Source organism: Pleurodeles waltl, chromosome 6 (genome assembly GCF_031143425.1).
Source record: "Pleurodeles waltl isolate 20211129_DDA chromosome 6, aPleWal1.hap1.20221129, whole genome shotgun sequence".
Lineage (NCBI taxonomy): Eukaryota > Metazoa > Chordata > Amphibia > Caudata > Salamandridae > Pleurodeles > Pleurodeles waltl.
In genome coordinates, this window is record NC_090445.1 from 1,114,470,304 (window position 1) to 1,114,491,545 (window position 21,242).

At 44.4% G+C, this 21,242-nt stretch overlaps 1 protein-coding gene across 2 annotated transcripts in view; it reads right to left on the bottom strand.

Annotated features, from left to right (window-relative positions):
* Positions 1-21,242, bottom strand: part of AGMAT (agmatinase (putative)) — a 249,315-nt gene that overhangs the window by 58,900 nt on the left and 169,173 nt on the right. For both annotated transcript variants that reach the window (XM_069240273.1, XM_069240272.1), the window contains exons 2-3: positions 19,671-19,873; positions 2,158-2,206 (exon numbers count right to left, since the gene is read on the bottom strand). In XM_069240273.1, the coding sequence (XP_069096374.1) occupies positions 2,158-2,206; positions 19,671-19,873 (252 nt within the window). The remainder of the gene's footprint in view (positions 1-2,157; positions 2,207-19,670; positions 19,874-21,242) is intronic.

The following is a 21,242-nucleotide window of genomic DNA, read 5'->3' on the forward strand; positions in this document are numbered from 1 at the left end:
AGCAGTGGCCTCAAATGAAGACTCCATGAGCACTAGCTACTCTAGCCCCACTGAGAACACTAGTATTATGTATACTGCTGTCCAGGAAAAAAAAGACCGAAGGACACCAGATATCTATGCTTTGCAATAAACAACAGGGACATTGGCTATCACTGCTCCGTAGGGAACCAAATTTGAGACTATTAGCCACTAGGGATGCGGGGTAAGCATAGGCAGGGAGGTCCCTTAACAAGATGCCAGTAAAAATGTACATACCCTACTATCCTCCGGATAAAGGCCTGAGAACAATAGCTACTGTGATTTGGAAACATTTCAGCACAGGGCATACACCGCCTTACTCTTGATGCCAGTGTTTACCCTGATCTGATTGCCATTTTCTTTTTTTTCTATGGGAGGGTGCCCTCCATTATCCTGGAGGCCTGTGCTTGCTCTCAACTCAGCTGTCTACGAAAGCTGGGTTGAGAGGTTTAAAGTGTGCATGTCTGGCTAGCCTTTGCCAAAGGGACATGCGCAATTTAAACAACTGCACAGGCAGCCCACCGCTCTTCCTTCTTTCTGCTGGCACTTAGCTAGCCCGCACCATCCTGACACTTGGTTCAGGACGGAGGATGAAAAATAAAATGGTGATAAATTAACTTTATCACTATTTTATTTTTCATCTCTGGGCTTTTCTTCGGGCACTTGTAACAGTGGGGCGGCACTTATCCACTATAATGGAGAAGCTGCCCCAATCCGTTAATTTAGGTGCAGAAGTGCAGGTGGCGAGATGTCCGCGACAAGAATGATCCATTAACATTGCACAATGAAACAAAACAAGGAAAAACTTGCAACTCCATGCCTCCAATTAGACAGAATGAGACACTGGCTCTCACCATCCACCAAAAGGGATAACAGAGCACATTACTACTGGACACTATAAAAGTGTCCACTTAACTCTTACTACCTCTGCCTACAAAATAGGAACACTGGAACACTAAACTACAACTGCCCCTGATAGGGATATCTGCTCCCCAAAGAGAGACCCAGAAATCTTTAAAAAGATATATGCAAGCATGGGTTGCCGCTGGCCATGGGTTATACTTTTGGACATGCAGTACCACTGACTACCATAAGTGATCCTAAGTACAATGGGAATCCATCAGATAAATCCAGATCACTTATTACCACTTGCCACAATCAAGCAAACCCAGACCACAGCAATCCGGAACAGTGACTACCTCTAGCTACCACTGGCCACCATCACGAGAATCCACAACATTGTTCACCTTTAGCCACTAAAAATAGACCAGAACATTACTTATACCTTGCTTCCATAAGTGAATCAAAAGCACAGAGGACCACCGATCAACTATATAAAAATCCAGGACCCCAACAACACCTTGCATCAAAAAGAAATTTCAACAATAGACCACAATTAGCAACCATGAATGGATATGAGACGACACATAGCCACTGTCCACCGTGGATAGAATCAATAATTCCAATACTAATGTCCACAATCTAGAAAACCCAAAACACTTACTACAACTAATCACCAAAGATGGAGATCAGAGCGCTGACTGGCCACTGAATACAGGGCTGGATGTCAAAACCTCAAATTTTTACATTGACTTCGCTCTGATTACCTTGAAGATTTTTATATTGTAAAGGTAAGTAGATGTGGAGTTTGCAATAGTAAATCTATACTTCCTTATACATATTTACCAAAATGAAATGGTGGTAGTCTATATTCTGTATTCAATGTTGTCATGAAGGTCATTGTGCACTTGGGCCATTTTGCATTGTTATGCATTAGGGGATTGTGTTTTCCGCTTTCCTTACCTGTGAGACATGGGAGTTTCAGGCAAGGAAAACATGGCGATTGCCCTGCCCTAAAGGTGGAGTGACCACCACTGATAACTGGTGGCCCATTGGCAGATATGCTGCCAGGCCAGAGATTTATGCCAGCGGAGTCTTCACCGATGTAATCCTAATACTTTCTCCAACTCTGAATGCAGCAGAGGTACTGCAAGTTGGGCAGGCACGAGAATCACTGATTTTTACCACAAAATCTTACTGGGCTGGTAATTGGCCTCATGATTTAATATCCATGTTTATCACCTTATGAATATAAATGCCTCACGGTATTCCAGCTGGACTAAGAAACATAGTACTTACTTTTCTGCCATAGCTTGCAGTATGGGATATGTGATGGTGTGATCTCCACCTGCACAAGATAAAAGAGAGTTCTTTAAGGAGAGATAAGGTTTGTCTGCCACAGCATTTGGACAGCCTCTAATTCTTTTAATCTAAATTTAAGTAAACATAAATTCTCTTCTTTTCTGTCATTAGTCTCCTACTTTTTTCCTCTTTACTTTTAATCTCTGTGACCCTAGAAACTTGCATATTCTATGATTCATCTTTGTTTTCCTTTATTCATGACTTCCGTAATTGCCATTGTCAGTTATAACATTGACCAAAAAAGGTCCAAACTCTCCAAACGTTTGTCCCTTTTCTTGTGAATTGGTGACTTGACCATTCCTCATCCGGGAGGTGTCGCTACTGGGGACAGGAGAACATTTAAGGTATAAGTAGTTTTAAGAAGTTGTCATGTTGGGGACAGACAGGAATAGGAATAGGAAGACTCCCGATGGTAATTTCTCCCATGCATTACCCTCTATATTGCTCATCGCTGTTGCCAAAAATATTATCAGCTCTATTCAGACAGCTAATTAGATGACGTCTCCAGTAAACCCGTGTAAAGCTGTGTGTGGCTCTGTAGGAGATGATTCAGATGCAACATCCAGTTTTCAATGAACCAGAAGTAATGGTAAGGCCAGCCAACTTTTCCCAGACCTGTATCGCTCAAGAGCTTGTGAGAAGTATTGCTGATGTCCTTGTAAAAACAGTAACTAGGCTGTATTGCCAGCTTACTGACTTTTTTTGTCACTCCCCCTTATACTTTGCCATTTTGGGGGTAGCAAATTCGAACCTTAAAGACCCAATCGTGAAGGACGTTATTTAATGCTGCACATCTGCATACATTTGTGAATTTTCCAAACTATAATCTCATTTTCAGTTACGGCAACTGGAAGTGGGATTTTGGAAAAATAGTTTGTTCAATGGTGTATTCATGAATTATACCTCCTCCTCCAGGACGTCTTGTGTTTCCTCGAGGAGAAGATCCTATCACTTGCTCAATAGAGACATTTTTGTTGAAAGTAACAACTTGTCTTAAATTTTATTCATTTTGAAATATGCTCTGATGTTTTTCTAATGTGAGCTCATCTCATCTGAGGTGACAATTTTGAAATAATCTTAAGGTGCTGCTTGGAATTTTGCATTGAACACAAGTTAGACTTTAGGTTTCCCGATGTGTTGTGTCTTATTTTCAACAATTGTTTCTCAAGTAACATTCATTCTTTAAGTTCCTTGTATGCAATGGAATAGTTGCTGAGTCTATTTCTTACATTTGTAGTGGTGTCGGAGAAGACGTATAGTTCACAGTCCATTGGCCGTCACCTCATAATCATATTGAATTGTATGTTTTGGTTGTAATTACCCTTAAAAATGTTTAGTAGTTTAGAGACATTAAAAGCAAGGAAGCAGGGTCTAGCAATGGGACTAAGAATGGCAGACAGATTTAAAGGTTGTTCAAGGATCAGTGCAGAATGTTTATGGTATACAATACAAAATAGTGTCTACAGCACTCACCTCGAAAATGTAAAGGGGCCATTTATCAGCACAGCTGTCTGCTTAACCCTCTGTTACTAAATATTTAAAATATATATATAGAGTGGGCTTTGACTCCTCTCCGAGGACTTTATCTTTCTCTCTCTTTGTGCTATTGGCTACTTGAGCGGCTCGCATGGATGGGGCTGGGCAGTGCGAGCACGGGAAAAAATAATAATAAAAAGAAAATGTACCTGCTTTGCTCCCGCGCCACGCTCCTCTCCCGTCACTGCTGCAGGCACAGGCTCCAAGCCTGCCCTGCTCCAATCCTGACACTGCTCAGAGCAGCGTCTGGATTGGCTGGGCGCTCCCAGGCAGACTGGGAGCCTGTGAAGGTTCTCTGTAGCCCAGCAACTGTGTTGCTGGGCTGGAGATAGCCCTGTGTGCATGGGTGTTTGGCCAGCCCGTGGCTGCTGGCCAAACATGCATGCGCTCTGAGGGAAGTGCACTCCCCTCAGCTCGTCACCCCCAATGCCCTGGCCCTTTTACATGGAAAAGATAATAAACAGAGTTTATTATCTTTTCCATATAAAAGGATTTGCAGTGGTTGCTGCTGGTGACTGTGGTGGGGGGGGGGTGACGCTCCTGTCCCCCTACAGAGGAGCAGCGCCTGGTTGGCTATTTGGTGTATCATTGCCCCTTCAATTGAGGAGCTATTTTAAAATATTTCTCTCATAGAAGAATACTACACAGAAAGCAATCATTTTTCAATTTGGATTTTGTCAGCGCAGCAGTCAAACAGACCATTCACTTACAATATACAAGAATGAGCTTTGGGTGTATCTCTTTTCTGCCAGCCTCTCTCACTGCTATAACGTAACAACAATGGGAAACAAAAGTTTCTTGACAAGTGTTGTGATGCCATAAGGGGAAGTGCTAGGTTCGCCGATGCTCCTCTGCTTTGTCTGCTAGGTAAGTTAGGTAGCAGAAAGGTGGTTAACGGCCTAAATTGATTTCAACTGCCTCTTCTGGGTTTCCTCAAACCCAAGAGTGGTGGACTGTTTTCTAGAACTGACTCTTCTCTCTGTCCTCTTGGGTCTCTGCAGATCTGTGCTCACAGGGAAAATATGCCCCACTGTACAGCACTGGCTATCTGCTTTTAAAGTGGGAGATTATACGTGGAAAAGGGGAGGGAGGGTGTGACAAGAGGCCCGGTAATTTTTTCAGTTGGGCAAGGTATGTGTATGAGATGGAGGAGATGAGTGGTAAGAGACAAGGTTTCTTGTTCAGTCTAATAGAGGGAAGGCTCTTTTATGTATGGATCACTGAATACTGCTTCTCCCCTCAAAGATACTGAACACAGAAGCATATGATTTAGGGGATGGGGCTGTACATAATATAAATTTAAAGACTGATAAAATAGTGAATGATGGGGATTTTTTTTACGTCTAGGTCCTCAGTGTCATCATAAACAACTTTAACTCGAACTTCACTCTTGTTGTAAGATCCTGTATGGCGAATACCGAATTCTAAATCTGGTTATTCACTAATGGGAAACAAAAATAGCTTCCCACTATTCCTTACATTATAGAGGTTATAAAGGAGCCTGTTAGTGTGCTGCTGGAGAGAGGCCACAGCTTTGGGCAGGGACAGGAAGAGAAGGTGGGAGAGCAGGGCAGGAAGTGAGGAAGTGTTTTTTTGTATCTGTGCTGGAGTGGAGTGGTTTGAACAAGAGGGTGGTGTGAGCGGGTAGCAGTATGCCAATTTCTATTTTATTTGATTGTAGCAGGAGTGAAAAATGTAGAGTGTGGTGAAGGTGGGTGGCAGGGTACCAGGTATATTTTTTCAATATGTGATGTGGGTAATGCTGAGGGTTGTGTATGGTGCCAGGTATTCATTTTCTTGGGTGGGGGGCAGGAATAATGCCCAAAAGGTGGAGGGGGTTGGTGGCAGGACACCACGTGTATTTGGGGCAAGGAGTTAAGGCATGTGAGACTGTTAAGTATTGGCTCCCTCGTGACTCCTCGACACATGTAAATCTGTTGAAAACAGGGGGAGATGATTCGGTGGGCCCCTATATATCACAATTGTAGAGAGGTAAGATGTGGATAGGTTTTGAGTGACAATATAGACAACTGGAGCTCCGCTCTCTTTGTCTATTTGATGACCCTCAGAACACTTCAGTGAAAAACATCTGTTATTCGCCATTACCCATCTGGCTATAAAGCCATTTGTGTGCAAAAAGGCACAGTATTATCCTCCTTTAATTGTTCTCCTATCTCTAAGTTTCTACGTGTCTCAAGATTCAGTGTACCTGAGCAAACAGAAGATCTTTGAAATTTGCACAGCACTGAAATGCAAAGGCTTCTACTCCCAATCATGAATCGCAGGCTAAGATTATGCTTGTTGTTTTTTTTAATACTACTGCTCTGCAAATCTTTAGTTGACATGCTACAGGGCTGCTGCTTCCTGCCTCTAGTCTCAATTTAACTTTTTCCCTTCACAGCAGCCATTTAGAGCATGCCAGTGTCAAACATGAAAGACAGCGATGGCTCACGCATTTGAAAAGGCTCTCCTACTCCATGAAGCCTTACCTTTTTTTACCACCTCAAATTACATCTCAGCCGGCCAGGACTATATGACGACAGTATGGAAGGCGGTGAGACAGCTCTGGTCCAATGTAGGCTTTTTTAGGAGGGTCCTATTAAATATGCTTCTTTTTTCATTGCCCTTTACCCACTATAGTTAGGGTTGGACCCCAAATATTTCAAACCAAAGGTAACAGTGGGCAGCAACCCTTAACGGACATAGTCTAGCCACCCCACCAGGGATAAAGATGAGGTATCCTCTGAAAGAGAAATGGGAGAAACCCAATGTTACAGCCAATGATTGGCACAGTGCTGGCTTCCCCAGAGGAATGCAGTCTAGACATTCCCTCAAGAGCACAGAAAATAACTCACTGAGGAACAGAGAGGGCATCTCTTGAGGGACACAGTTCAGTCATGGTAACAGGAACTCTGTAAATATCCTGTGAAAGAAGCACTGGAGGACCCTCATAAGTACACAGGGTTGCTGAAGGGCAGATTGAAAGCACTTTCTAAAGGATGGTGTAGACATCTACTGAGCGTCAGTGTTGGCATTCAATTGTGGGAAGCTCTTGAGGGACGCAATGTAACCCTATCCAATGAAGGATATGGTGTAACCTGAATGTGATTAGGGATGTAGTATAACCACTCCCAGAAGAGTTTAGGTGTTCATTGAGAAGCGCAATGTATCCTGGTGGCACGTAATGCAGATCCCCCTTCAAGGGCACAGTGCTGGTGCTCCCAGAAGAACTCAGAGTAGCCACTTCCGGAGACACACAGGCCCATATTTATACTTTTTGACGCTAAACTGCGCTAACGCAGTTTAGCGTCATAAATTTTTGCGCCGTCTAACGCCATTCTGAAGCGCCATGCGGGCGCCGTATTTATGGAATGGCGTTAGCCGGCGCAAGCAGACCGGCGCTGCCTGGTTTGCGTGGAAAAAAACCACGTACACCAGACAGCGCCGGCGTAGGGGGAAAATGGCGTATGGGCGTCTTAAAATGGGGCAAGTCAGGTTACGTCGAAAAAATCGTCGTAACTCGACTTGCGCCATTTTTTTTCGACGCCCATCCCCCATCAACATGACTCCTATCATTGTAAAGATAGGAGTCATGCCCCCTTGCCCAATGGCCATGCCCAGGGGACTTCTGTCCCCTGGGCATGGTCATTGGGCATAGTGGCATGTAGGGGGGCACAAATAAGGCCCCCCTATGCCACAAAATAAAATTGAAAAATAACAAAAATTATACTTACCTGAACTTACCTGTACTTCACTGGGATGGGTCCCTCCATCCTTGGGTGTCCTCCTGGGGTGGGCAGGGGTGGCAGGGGGGGTCCCTGGGGGCAGGGGAGGGCACTGTGGGCTCATTTTGAGCCCACTTGTCCCTTAACGCCATCCCTGACCCAGGCGTTAAAAAGCGGCGCAAATGCGCCGTTTTTGGCCACGCCCACTCCCGGGCGTCATTTTTGCCCGGGAGTATAAATACCACGTAAAGGCCTGGGAGTCATTTTTTTAGACGGGAACGCCTCCCTTGCATCTCATTAACGCAAGGAAGGGGTTCACGCTAAAAAATGACGCTCACTCCGGGCACTTTGGCGCCCGAAGCGTCTAACGCCATAGTATAAATATGGCGTTAGTTGGCGTTAGTTTAGCGTCGAATTTGCGTCGAAAAAAACGACGCAAATTCGGCGCAACCAGAGTATAAATACGGCCCACAATGTAGGTACCTCCTCAGGGACACGGTCTAACTAGAACCATATGCACACACAGGAGACACCCCTGAGGCATATAGGCCCTCATTATGAGTCTGGCGGTCAATGGGCCGCCAGTGTCATGGATTGCGGGTGGACCGCCGCAGTAGTGGCGGTCCGCCTGCCATATTATGACCCTGGCGGAGACGCCACGGTGGAAACGCTGCCACCGCTAGGCTGCCGCCACCAGGCAGCTCAGCAGTCATGGCTTTTTAAATCAGACAGGGCGGCACTGCAAGCAGCACTGCCCTGGGGATTATGAGTCCCATCCTGCCAGCCTTTTCTTGGCGGTTTACAACGCCTGGGAAAGGCTGGTGGAATGGGTGACTCGGGCCCCATGCACAGCCCCGTCGTGCACTTGACTGCGCGACGGGTGCTTCTGCACCCGCCGCGCGGCTACATTGGCGCCGGCTCCATTAGCTGGGCCGGCGGGGCGGAAACACTGTTCACAGCACTGGCAGTGAAATGGGGGGAATGAGTTTGGTGGGCAAACTCATAATGACCCCCATAGTCTACATACCTGCCATTAGAGACTTTGTTTGCCCCCTCAAAAAAACAGTCTACACCCCTTGAGAGAAAGAGGTAGTTGACATATGCCCACTATTGTGCCATATATCACAACATTAAGGAATGCCAAAGGGAACATTTTGCAACTGAAAGAGCGAGAAATGTATTTGATACTGGACTGCACTGAAGCAAATGCTCTTTAGGGTGGAAGAAAAATACAAAATGCTAATAAATGAAAGATTTTATTCATACAGACTAAGGGAGAATGTTGTAAATGATTCACTTGAGTCTATAGTTGGACTGACTGAAAACAGACTGCACATCATCCAGCCCACGGGGTCAGCTGACTGAGAGCTGCTGACTTAGCCAACCTGGACTCTGCCCCTGTGAGGGGGGTACAAGGCACAGGGGACATTGGATGTTTGTAGTTCACCACCCCCACTATTGCTAAATTCGCCCACAAAATACCTAGCAGCACCTTCATTTATGTGTTTTGTGAACTGCGTCCAGGGTCAAAACGTCTCAAACAGAAGCCCTCGTAACGATTTGGAGATACAAAAATACTTGGTTCACTTTGTTAGAAAAATTACTTCTTTGGTGATCTTTCAGACTGTTAGACGATGGGCTGCACTTCCTGGCCAGTTAATGTGTGGAGACCACTAAACACAATGAATAGCTCAAGTTTGCATTGCAAATGAAGGATAATAGGAGGCTGTATATCCAGGAAGTAACTGTCTCTGTTGTAAAATAAATATCTGTCTGAACAGATCCCTTCATCTCAGGGCCACGGCACAGCCCAGAGATATAGAGATCTGTTCAGACAATGATTTGTGTGAACTTAGACAAAGTGACCCTCTGAAATGAAGCTCAACCCAACCTTCCAGCATTTCTGTGAGGGCCATTCCACTCTTGCCTAATAGATGGCATTATGGTAGACTAATATACAATGAAGGAAGAGGGGAATGGTGGTGAAGAGAGTAGGGTCCAACCAAACAATTTACAGACAAGCAATGGCAATAGGTCTCTGCAAAGGCAGAGCTACAAGCTTCTGGCGTTGTCAGTGTGAATGGTTATGGCCGTATGTTTCTGAGGTTGCGGATGTGTCATGTGTACCTGTGTTCAAATGTGTGTGGTATTACGTTCGAGGGGGTTACTCTCCCAAACTCTGGGTGCTTTTGCAGGATAACAGTGCTCACAGATAATACCCCAATCATACATATAATTGGTATTCCAAAGTGGTGCACCTAAATGGGAAGAGGTTCCCCCCTCCCCCCACTACAATTTGAAGATTGGAATATGACAGATGCACTTTTTGGGGCACACCACTTCCACAGAACGTCCTTGGACAGTTTATATCTTCATAAGGAAATTATTTCCAGCCAATTCCTTTCACAGAAAGTCCTTAAACAGTTTATATCTTCATAAGGAAATGTTATTTCTAGCCAATCTCTTTCCTTTACAGGATCATCATGTACTTCAATATCTTCTTACATAGGTCAATTCCATTTTGACGAAACACGTTTTGGCTGAAAATCAACCACAACTTATGACTGACTGGAAAGGCTGAAAATTAAGCATAATTTATGATTAATTCGAAATGTAATCTAAGAAGATATTGAAGTACCTGATGATAATGTAAAGGAAAGAAATAAGCTGGAAATAAAAATGTCCTTATGAAGATATAAATTGTTCAAAGACTTTCTGTGGACGGAATTGGGTGGAAATAATTTCTTTATGAAGATACAAAGTGATCAAGGACTTTCTGTGGATGTGGCGTGTGCCCTAAAAAGTGTATATGTTACTTTTGAGGGGGTGCCTGTGGCTGTTTGTTATGTGGGGCAAAACCAATACGTCTCGCCTGTGCAAGAGCTATTGGCTTTGCCACTGTGTGTTACCATGCGTAGAGTGGAGAGGCATGGCGTAGAGTGGTGTTGTATGGAGTGGCATTTCATGGCATGACACAGAGTGGAATGGCATGAAGTGGAGTGCAATTGCATGGAGTGGCATTGCGTGGAGGGGAGTGGCACTGCATGGAGCGAAGTGGCAACTGCGTAGAGTGGAGTGGTGTTGAGTAGCGTTGCTTAGAGTTGAGTGGCATTGTGTTGAGTGGAGTGTAATTGCATTGGAGCAGAGTGGTGTTGCATGGAGCTGAGTGGCGTTGCATAAATTGGAGTGGCATGGCGTGGAGTGGTGTAGAGTCAAGTGGCATTGCATGGAGTGGCATGGCATAAGATGGAGAGGAATAGAGTGGAGTGCAATTGCATGGAGTGGTGTTGCATAGACTGGAGTAGTGCTGAGCCAAATTCAGTTGTGTGGAGTGGCTTTGTGTTGAGTGGAGTTATATTGCATAGAGTGGAGTGGTATTGCATGGAGTGGCATTGCGTGCAGTGGCGTTGCATGGAGTGGAGTGGCGCTGTGTAGAGTGGAGTTGCGTAAAGTGTAGTGGCGTTGCATTGAGTGGAGTGGCACTGCATGAAGTGAAGTGGAGTAGAGTGGCATGGCATTGAGTGGTGTGGCGTAGAGTGGTGTTGTTGTGGGGGAGGAGTGGCATGGCATAGCATGGAGTGGTGTGCAGTGGAGTTCAGTTGTGTGGAGTTCAGTTGAATAGAGTACAGTGGTGTTGCATTGTTTAGAGTGGAGTGCAGTTGTGTGGAGTTGTGTTGTGTAGCACGGCATAGAGTGTATTGCATTGAGTGGCGTTGTGAGGGTGGAGTGGTGTAGAGTGGAATGGCATTGCAAAGAGTGGAGTGGCATTGCTTAGAGTGGAGTGCAGCTGCATGAAGTTGCACTGCATTGAGTGGCTTTGCATGGAGTGGACTGGCATTGTGTGGAATGGCATGGCATAGAGTGGAGTGTGGGTGCTTGGGTGCAGTTGCATGGAATGGCATTGGCTGGAGTGGAGTGACGTTAAGTAGAGTGTTGTGGTGTCGCATAGAGTCGAGTTGCATACAATGGAGTGGAGTGGTGTTGCGTGGAGTGGCATTGCATAGAGCAACATTATATGATGTGGAGTGACGTACAGTGCATTGAGTGGAGTTGTGTGCAGTGGCTTTGAGTGGAGTGACGGTGGATATAGTGAAATGGCATTGGATAGAATTGAGTGGTGTTGCATAGAGTGCAGTGGTGTTGCATAAAGTGAAGTGGCGTTGCACAGAGTGTAGTTGCATGGAATTGCGTTGAGTGGCATTACATATAGTAAGGTGGCATTGCTTGTAGCAGAGTGGTGTTGTGTGGGCTGGCGTTGGGTAGAGTGGAGTGGCATTGTGTAGAGAAGCGTAGAGTGGAGTAGCGTAGAGTGGAGTGGCACTGCATAGAGTAGAGTAGAGTAGAATAGAGTGAATTTCGTGAGGAGTAGCATGGCGTGGCATAGCGTGGAGTGGCATTGCGTAAAGTGGAGTGGCTTTCCGCAGAGTAAAGTGCATTTGAGTCCAGTGACGGTGCATAGAGCGAGTGGCATTGCATTCAGTGGACAGCATTGTATGGAGTGAAGTGGTGTTGCATGGAGTGAAGTGCCATCTTTCTAAAAAGGCATGGAAAATAGACCAATAGCTGTTTAAGGTTTATGCTAAGCATTGCATGTTGGTTAAATGATTAATTTGAGGTTTTTAGGAGCAGCTGGATAGAACCAGATGATCTCGAACAAAACAAGCAACACCGGGACATTAAGTAAACATGCTCTTTCTGGAAAACAGCGTCTGACATTTAATCTCAGTCTTTGAATGTACAGCAAATGTGATGTACATGCCTGCTTACAGAAAGGGAGCAGAGCTTGGACTGAGTGAAAACAGGTCCGATCATGATTGATTGCTTTTCAAAAAATTAAAAAGTAGTCTCTGAAACAGATGCTAAAATGGTGACCAGTGGATGGATATAGTACTTAGTTCCTGGTCTCGGGAATGGCTAAAAAACAGCAAGAGGCATGACAAATGCATGCCATGGACAAATTGGGAGAAAGAATATGAGAATGATGATGGAGCCAGCAAATGGGAAACCTAGGAGCGGGCTGAAGCCCACAAAGCATATACAGCATGTCTCGAAGAGAGAGCACAAGCGCTGTCTAGCCAAGACCTAAAAAGAGTCTCAGTGCCCATTTAAAGGGATGTTCCCTCGAGATGTGTGTATTCGAAATGTATTGTAATCCAATACCACAGAATTGTTTGGGTGTGATAAATTGCATCTGTTCTGACTTTCTGGTAAAAACTTGCTTATGTACCAAATGCCACTGTCCTGGTAAACACCAGTAAAGGGAGTGGGATATAAGTGTGGCCTATCTGAAAAGTTTGTGATGAGGAGTGGAATGCACTCCTTATTCACTCATTTGTGTAGCTATGCTTATGCCTCACGTGAAATTATGTATTCTGGGATCTAGATGCAGAAGTGGAATTGACTATCTTCCTTGAAAGAGCATATGTTACAGTTCTTGTCTGGGTTTGAGTAGAAGAACAGCAACCCACACAAAACTATAGTAAATTCTAATTGGATGCCACTCTGAAGCTACAGAGGGCGATCCTGCAGCATGCTCTGGGACCAAGTGGCAATGGCAAAGATATGTAAAGTTCACAGAGGAATGATAAAGAAGCAATCCCTAGGCACGATCAGGAGACATTCTGCTCTGGTGAGTGGTAGTAACAGACAATTGAAAGGTAGCAGAGTGCAGCCCACCAGTATGTGCAGGAGTCAGGTCACCATGGTGATAATTTGAAGATTCTACCACGGTGTGATCGAGGAGTAACCCACAGACCTGTACAAGAGATTAACTGCCATAGCAAGTGCTGCTTCAAGCCCAATCAGAGGCAACAGGGACAGCACCTAGGCATGGATTGCATAAAGGCAGTCATGGTTAATGAACTGAAGAGTCAAACTGAGAGCAACAGAGGAGTTAATATCAACAGATCATGAGTACACTTGCAGGCTCACAGAAAAATGAAACTAGACAATCTAAATGAAGGAGACAGTCAAATGTAACAAATCTCAACAAGGGTACTATAGCCCAATGGATGGCCCACTCCAACAAATTAAATTCAGCGCCTAAATATTGGCACGTATCACTGCTTTCCAGTTTTTCTCGCTAGGGTGCATGCAACATAGTATCCACCAGCTAGCCGAAGAGGTTCAACAATCATAGGATTACTACTTGCGTAAACTGCTGTCTGGTATCCAACCAGAAGTAGAGCACGCATAACCCACTGGCATGAACAATACAAATTTAGCCATGGTAGATGCTGTTTAGCGGTCATCTAAAAGAAACTGAGAGCTATTCCCGGGGCATGTGCTGGATGCAAGAAATCATAATAGATTACTTATATAGTTTTTGCAGAGCGAGATCAGCAGGTCACAGCTAGCCATGGTAAGTGGTCTGAAGAGTCCTTCCAGAAGCTGGCAGAGGAGAATTCCCAGGCATGCACTGGACATAGGTCGTGATAAATAATTTGAACAGTTTGCTTGCAAGTGGCTTGGGGAATCTTTATCATGAGCATTTCATTCTCCTGAGTAACAATGACGGCCGTGGGGTAATGTTGTGAAACAAACATAATTATCAGGTTAGGTGAATTGAAACAGACAAGGAGATTAGAGGTGGACTGGTTGGAGAGGCAGGCAAATAATTAGGGACTATGTCTCAATCTGACCCTAACAGGTCCAAACAGGAAATACACCAAAAGAAGACACACTTAACCTCTCCACTGCCAATTTGGAACCTCGGGCAGGACACCCTGGGAGGAAAGGTTAACTAAGCAGGAGAGCAAGAGTGGTGGGCCAAAAGGTGATGTTACGTCAGTGAAAAGATCAGGGCGCTATTCTTTCACTGCCAGTGGAAAGAGTCAGTGATCAGGAAGGATGGGGGACACAGCTCACACCCAACGGGAAAGCAGCTGAAGGAAATAGTAGCAGTGAGAGCCTGAGTCGCCGAGTCTCCAACTAAAACAAAATAGAGGCCAGTTCTCAAATTAAACATAGATAAAGGGCAGATGTCCCTGGTGAAATGCAGTACAACAGAAATTGTTTCGCAGATCACAAATTACTGCCCTCTAATACGGTCAAATCAAAATACTGTATTTTGAAAGCCATCAAAGTGAATGTGGAAGTGAACATAGAAGTGCTCATTTAAAACATGGTCTCTCAAAACATTTGTGCTGATATCTTAATAGCTGAAGAGCTGACGCAGTATTTTGTTGTGGCCTTTGGCAGTGGTGTTTGTCACTGAAACTTTGTTGAAACGTGTTGCTTAAGCACCTGTTGGTGTGTTTGATGTTAGTACACAAAGCTTGCAAAACAACACACCAAAGAATTTAAAAACACAACAAAAACGTAACAGAACACAACATAACAACGAACCCACAGCAGACTGCAACACATCATAACAATCAAATTACAACACAATAGCAACAGAACTGCACCCTAAAAAACAGTACAATTCAAAAACACACGAGCACCAAAACTTCTCAACACATCATCAAAATAACAACATTGCAAAATAAAGGTAGTGCACACCATAGTAACAAACCAACATAAAAAACTCAACACAAATAAATTACAGAAACACAACATGACTGTGCAACAACACAACAAACACATAACCACTACACAGCAAACCATAAAATCCTAAGACACCAGTTGTGCAGTTGGTGCACTGGCATGCTACTGTGTATTGTGTATGTTGTTTTGTATAGATGTGTTGTGTTCTTGTGTTGCCTCTGAATTGTTGGTGTATTGTATTCTGTTGGAGTTTTGTTATGTTGTGTACTTGATCTTGTATTTTGGTTTTCTTGATGCTGTGTTGTTTTGGTATGCTACCATGTTATTGTGGCATACTGCTGTTGAGTTTTTGTAGGGTGACATTATAATGTGGTTGTGGCATGCCTTAGCTCAAATGCAGTTGTCTAATTAAATATGCACAAACATTCTCGTTAGATAATATCGACACCACAAATCTGCCTTCATAATACAGTACGAAAATATATTTTGCACCAAGCATTGATATTTACAGCAATGAACCAAAACTATTTTTTGCAATCCTGCCATGAATGTCCTTCTTAAAAAGGAAACATCACAACCAAAAGTACCGAGTTATAAAAATAGATCCCCTGATCTATAGTGTTCTGATGTATGAAATGATGAAGTATTCCCTTGTAAATAAGACATTAACAGAAAGCGAAAACCTTGGCTTCAGCTTTTAAAAGGACGCTGATCCCTTACATACATGATGGAATTCTTCATAACCGGGCCAGCTCCTCACTTGTTGTAAAATGTAATAGTGCAAGTGTGCTCATCTTATATTTAAGAAAGTACTTGCGAACTGCAAGGTTCTAGATGCTATCTCGAAGTATTCCTTGTGTGGGTCAAATCTAAAAGACCAAACAAAGACAATTACAATCATATTTTGGCTATCCTTCCAATTTTATTTTGGTCACTTGTTGGTAAACAACTTACCCGACACTTATCGGATAGTTCAGTAACGGGAATTAGGGGCAAGGGGCCCAACTGGGTAAGCTTTTGCTGGAGATGAGAAAGAATAATCATACTCCATCAAGCTAAACGAAAGAGGCAGAAAGGAGTGTGACAGGTTGAAAGCACATCTTAATTGGTGACTTCCCTAGTACGAGCCACTGCTAAGCCACGTCGGTATGGGGGCTATTGAAAAAGCTTGGACTATTGTGTCAGAGGATAATATCCACATGACATTATATCTTTGGCGAAGAGCGTTAGATTTATGTTGATGAACTAGACCACGGACCCAAGGGGTAAGACGGATGCTTATATGCATCATCGTTTTGAGTTTACAACCAGCCCCTACCAAGTACCACGCATCAGGGGTTAGACGAATGCATTTCAGTATGGTGGTCCATATCCCTGAACTAAAATGCAAAGTCAATCATTTATAGCGCCTCCTGAAGCTGTCAAGCTGAATCGCTATAATGATCACTCAGCAAAGCAGCACGCGGTCCGCGCTGCTCTCACAGACAGACTCTGACTGCTGCAGTACTGGAGTTGGCTCAGCTGCACTTGCTGGCTCCATTCAGCATTCATGTGAAAGTGTGGCCTAACAGAGACTGAAACAGTCTGTCCTATGATCTCATGTGCCCAATGCTGAGGCAGGACTTATAATATAGGGCATGCCAAACTTGGTGTGAGTGGGTGGCAGTTGTCAGATATATGTTTCTTTATATTTGGCTGGAGTGGAGGCCGCCTCTGCTTGCACCGCTGTTGTGCTGCCTGCCTTTGTTTGCTGCATGCCTGCAGCCTCTCATCAAGATGCAACTCGAGTCTGGATCGCAGCCACTGCCGGAGAGAGTTAAGGTGCCTGCAGCCTTTCATGACGCTGACCCGTACCCAGTGGCTCGCTCTGCCAGACTGTCACTAGTCTCAGGTAATTTATTTAAAACCTAATATATTTAATTTTAGAGTGTCACCATCACTGCTGAGCCTGTCACAACTCTGCTCACTGCTTGATTTTCTCTTTTGTTGAATGCACCTGACTAGGCCCTGCCTCAGTGCCCGGTACCCCATCTGTTCATTCGGGCCGGTGTCTCCCAGGCACAAAGGGAAAGTCTTGAGATGAGCCCTTCACAATGCCTTGCTGGGCTCATAGCGTGGCATGGTGGTGGAGGGTGCCAGGAACCCGTGCTAGCTGGATCCCACCTACCCACAGCCTATCATTGCATCTGTCTCCTGAAATAAAAATCTCTATTTATACAGTACGCTTCTTCAAGGTAGGAATGCCCTGAAAACCTTAACTATGTGTAAAGATCTTTAAAACTGAACTAAGCATTCTAGCTATCGCTTTGTGTGCTGTAAAACAGTGAACCCAGTTGTCCACCCGATTGTACCCACGTGGTCTGTCATGGTTTTAATCGCACTGAAGTTTCACACAATATGTCACACATAAAGTATGACATTTCACACATAAGCAATGGTAATGCCACACATAAGAAATCTGAAACTTGGCAGCTATGTGCAATGTACACACCATGATGTAACCTAACTGTTGTAAATAGCTTACATAAGGTAACTGAAGACAAGGGTGCAGTAAAATAAATTATATGTCTTGATCATAATTAGGACATCATCTGTTGAGACAGAGCAAGTGGTGTGCACCCTACATGATGTCAACAGATTACTCAAGAAATATAGCAGCCTGGCTTTAATGAGGACAAAGTGGTTTTGATAAAACAGGTATGGCGAGAGAGTCCGCACTTGACAATCACTAAACAAGCATTTGCAATGCAATGTGTCTCGCGTTTGCTCGAGTTAGAGCTATTCGCTTCTTAAATTCCTAACTGGTCTCACTGTTTTCTTCTGATGACAGTATAACTACTCTGCGATTTTTATCTGCTTGTTTTATGGCCACAGAATTTTCGTCAGCAAATTCTTTTACAGCCTGTCTCTCATTTTCAGACACATTAGGACACCCTGGGTTGGCTGTGATGCTTGCAATGTCTTTCAGAACTGCTTTTTCAATGTTTCCACTTCAGGCGAGATGGACTGCTCATCAGGATTACAAATGGACTATTCCGTTATTTTCATATGTTTGTTCTCTTTTTGTATTAGGGTAGAGAGAATTAAAATAGAACCTTAGCTGACTTTAACAAACAAGTCAGTTAACTCCTGCCTCATGGTAAAGGCATCGTGTTTTTCAGTGCGGAAAAAAGCCAAACATTTGTTAAGTACCAACATCTTATATGTATCAAGAAGACATTTTAGATAAGTAATTTCTTTAAAAATGATTCCTTGATGAAGGAGCCTGCCAATGGCTGAGCATGTTAGCACCCGGCTACATGGCATTCAATGTTGCATACAGTGCTTAATTTGTAAATAAAAACGTGCTGGTGCCCAAAGCCCTCCTGTTTGGACACGCGGCTGCTGCAATTAAATGTGGGATCACGGAATACTGAGGCTGCGTAACCCTGATGCCATCTCGGGCCTCATCAATCCATTTACGGCCACTCCCTGCCCCTTCAGCCCACTCTTGCAGCTTTCTGCCTCTGTGACATTTTTTCGTTTTCCTCTTCCCCTGTCTTTCCCATAGGTGTCTTTTGCTCGCAGTAAATGCTTGAGGCAGAAGAATAAGCGCGGACCTTCAAAAATAAGTTCCGGTCCTCAGCACCGGAAACAACAAGCACAAATTAAGCACTGGTTGCATATCTCTACATAGTTGTGCTTCATGAGGTTTTGTTATAGTTGAATTATGTTGTTACTCATGACACTCATTTAAGGTCTATTGAAGCTGTGTTAAGTGCTATGTTCTAAGCATATCGTTGAACTAATCTGTTGAGGCATCTCAAAGGAAAAAACAGTCTACACACAATCAAACAGTTAATAGCAGAACATTACAATAAGGATCTACTTCAAATATTAGATTCTTTATCTCAGTCAACAACTTGTGAGCATAGGCTGAGGCAGGAAAGATATTCTCCCTCTTTGGTGCATTTCAATTCCAGGCAAATTCCTCTTTGTTCATACCCACCCTATACAAAAGTGGGATACATTTAGACTAAAGGCCTGCTGGCTTCTCTTCATCTCCCATCAATCTCAATGCTATACTCAGATCCCCGAAGGTCTCCTGAATGCCTGCAACTACAATATCAAGAGCCATCCTTAACTACCTTCAAGGACAATACATTAGGTACATTTAAAAGATTAAGAAAGGCGTGGAGAGGAGAGAAATAGAGCAACCTGTAGAACATCAGGGAAGGAGAAACTGCTATAGTCACCTGGGCCCTGGAACTCCAGAAACCCCTCATTCAATGGGGGCCTGATGCCAAGACCAAATCATCATGATGTCATGTCATGACTGAGTAAGTAGAGGTTTTGAAATGAAGGAGTTCAAACTACTCAGGCCACAATGTACACTTCCCCTTCCACAGACATAGGCATTATTCACAGGACAGTCACACTGGATAGGCTCAGAGTGCCTGGAAGACAGTCCCCATGGATATTCTGCCTACCCATACAGTTGTACGCATACAGTGAGCACTGTTGAAGTATCACTTAACAATATTAATCAGGAATTTGGGTTATATAAGACTTGCACTTAACAATTGTCGTACCATTCATTATAAGACTGAGATTTGTTACATCTGTACGGGGGTTCAGTTATATAAAGTGCCGTTACTGAAGGTGGTATACAGACATATGGCTTGGGCTGAAGTGGGGTTGAAATACAGATATTGATCTTACCAAGAGTGAGTGGGATGCAGTCAGCATCTACAATTTCCTTGTATTTCTGTCGAATCCTCTGGCAGCTGTCTGGCAGATTGTATAGGTTCACATTCACATCTCCAATATCTGCCACCATGAGGGAGTGGTAAGGTGCTGCGCCAGTGCTAGCGTTGTGCCTTCTCACCATAGCTGACTCTGCCCGGATGTGACGTGGACCAAACCTGTAATGGATGGTGAAGCAATTAAACAATGCACTTGTGCCTCAGAAAGTCTATCCTCTATTTGTACCAGTACAGTCATCCCTTGGATTGTCTCCTTAAGATCTAGCCACCAGGAAGGACTCCTCTTCCCTACAGTAGGTTCAACACATCAGTTAGAAATTGGGTCTCCAGTTGGCAGAGGTATGCACCCTGTCCAAGTACGGACCACATTCCTAGACAGGTTAGGTCAGATACCCACCCTGAATTAACCTGTGCTCACCCTCTGGAAGATAGCACAGAGCAGTCAGGCTTAAATTAAGATGCAATGTGTAAAGTATTTGGCAACACATACACACAGTAGCACAATGAAAACACCACAAAAAGACTCCACACAGGTTTAGAAAAATAAAGAGTAGTTATCTGATCAAAATAAGACCAAAACGACAAAACGCCAATCAGTAGATGTCGAGATATGAATTTTTAAGCAATAAAGGCAAAAGCAGTGCTTTTCAATTTATGAGCATTTTAATTAAACACCTTTCCAATTGGGGGTCATTCGTGGAGGTTACCTCCTGGTATCTGAAACAAGTAATGGCCCAAGCCCCTTCTGCTTAGGACAAGGGTCTTGGGGGTCACTTAGGCAAGGTGCCTGGTTGATTTGTGCTGCCCGGAATGAAGAGCAGGTCGGCTATGCATGCCCCCCTGGGTTGCGAAATGCCACAGTACCTTGCGGGGATGAGTCAAGGATGTCGGCCAACTCTGAGTGCTGGTGCCGATATAGGAGTCAGGCAGTGGAAGTGTTGGTGGGCCTTGTGTGTCTGTGGGCCTCTGATGCGGGGCCGTGTCGTTGTCTTCCTGTTGTCACACAGTTGTCTTCCTGGAATGGTGGGCGAAGACAGCTGATGATCCTTGCGTCTCACAGAGAGAGCCATGCTGGAAGACGCTCTGCAGCTTCAGTGGAGGCACACCGATCTCTGGCAACACCAGGCAGAGGATCTTTTGTGGAAATGAACTGGTGATCAGGCTTGTGCTGCTCACAGAGCGCTGGATCTTTGGCATAGATGATCTGCTGATCAGGCCTGTTCACAGAGTGCTTGATCCCTTTAAGCAGAACTCTGATTCTGGAGCAGAACAGGGTAGTGATCAGACATGCTCTGATCCTTGTCCACAGCCAGCTGCTGGCCTCACCAATGACAGTCATATGGCAGTGGCAAGAAGGCAAAATCATTGATTGCCCTGAGATTTCTTGAACAGGTGGCAAGCCAGCAAGCCCTTGGAGTTACTTTGGGATTAGTCCTTGGTCCTTAGCAGGGCAGAGATCTGTAGGCAGAGGGCAGCTAGGCAAAGCAAAGAGGAAGTTTCACAGAATGGCAATATTTCAGCACCACAG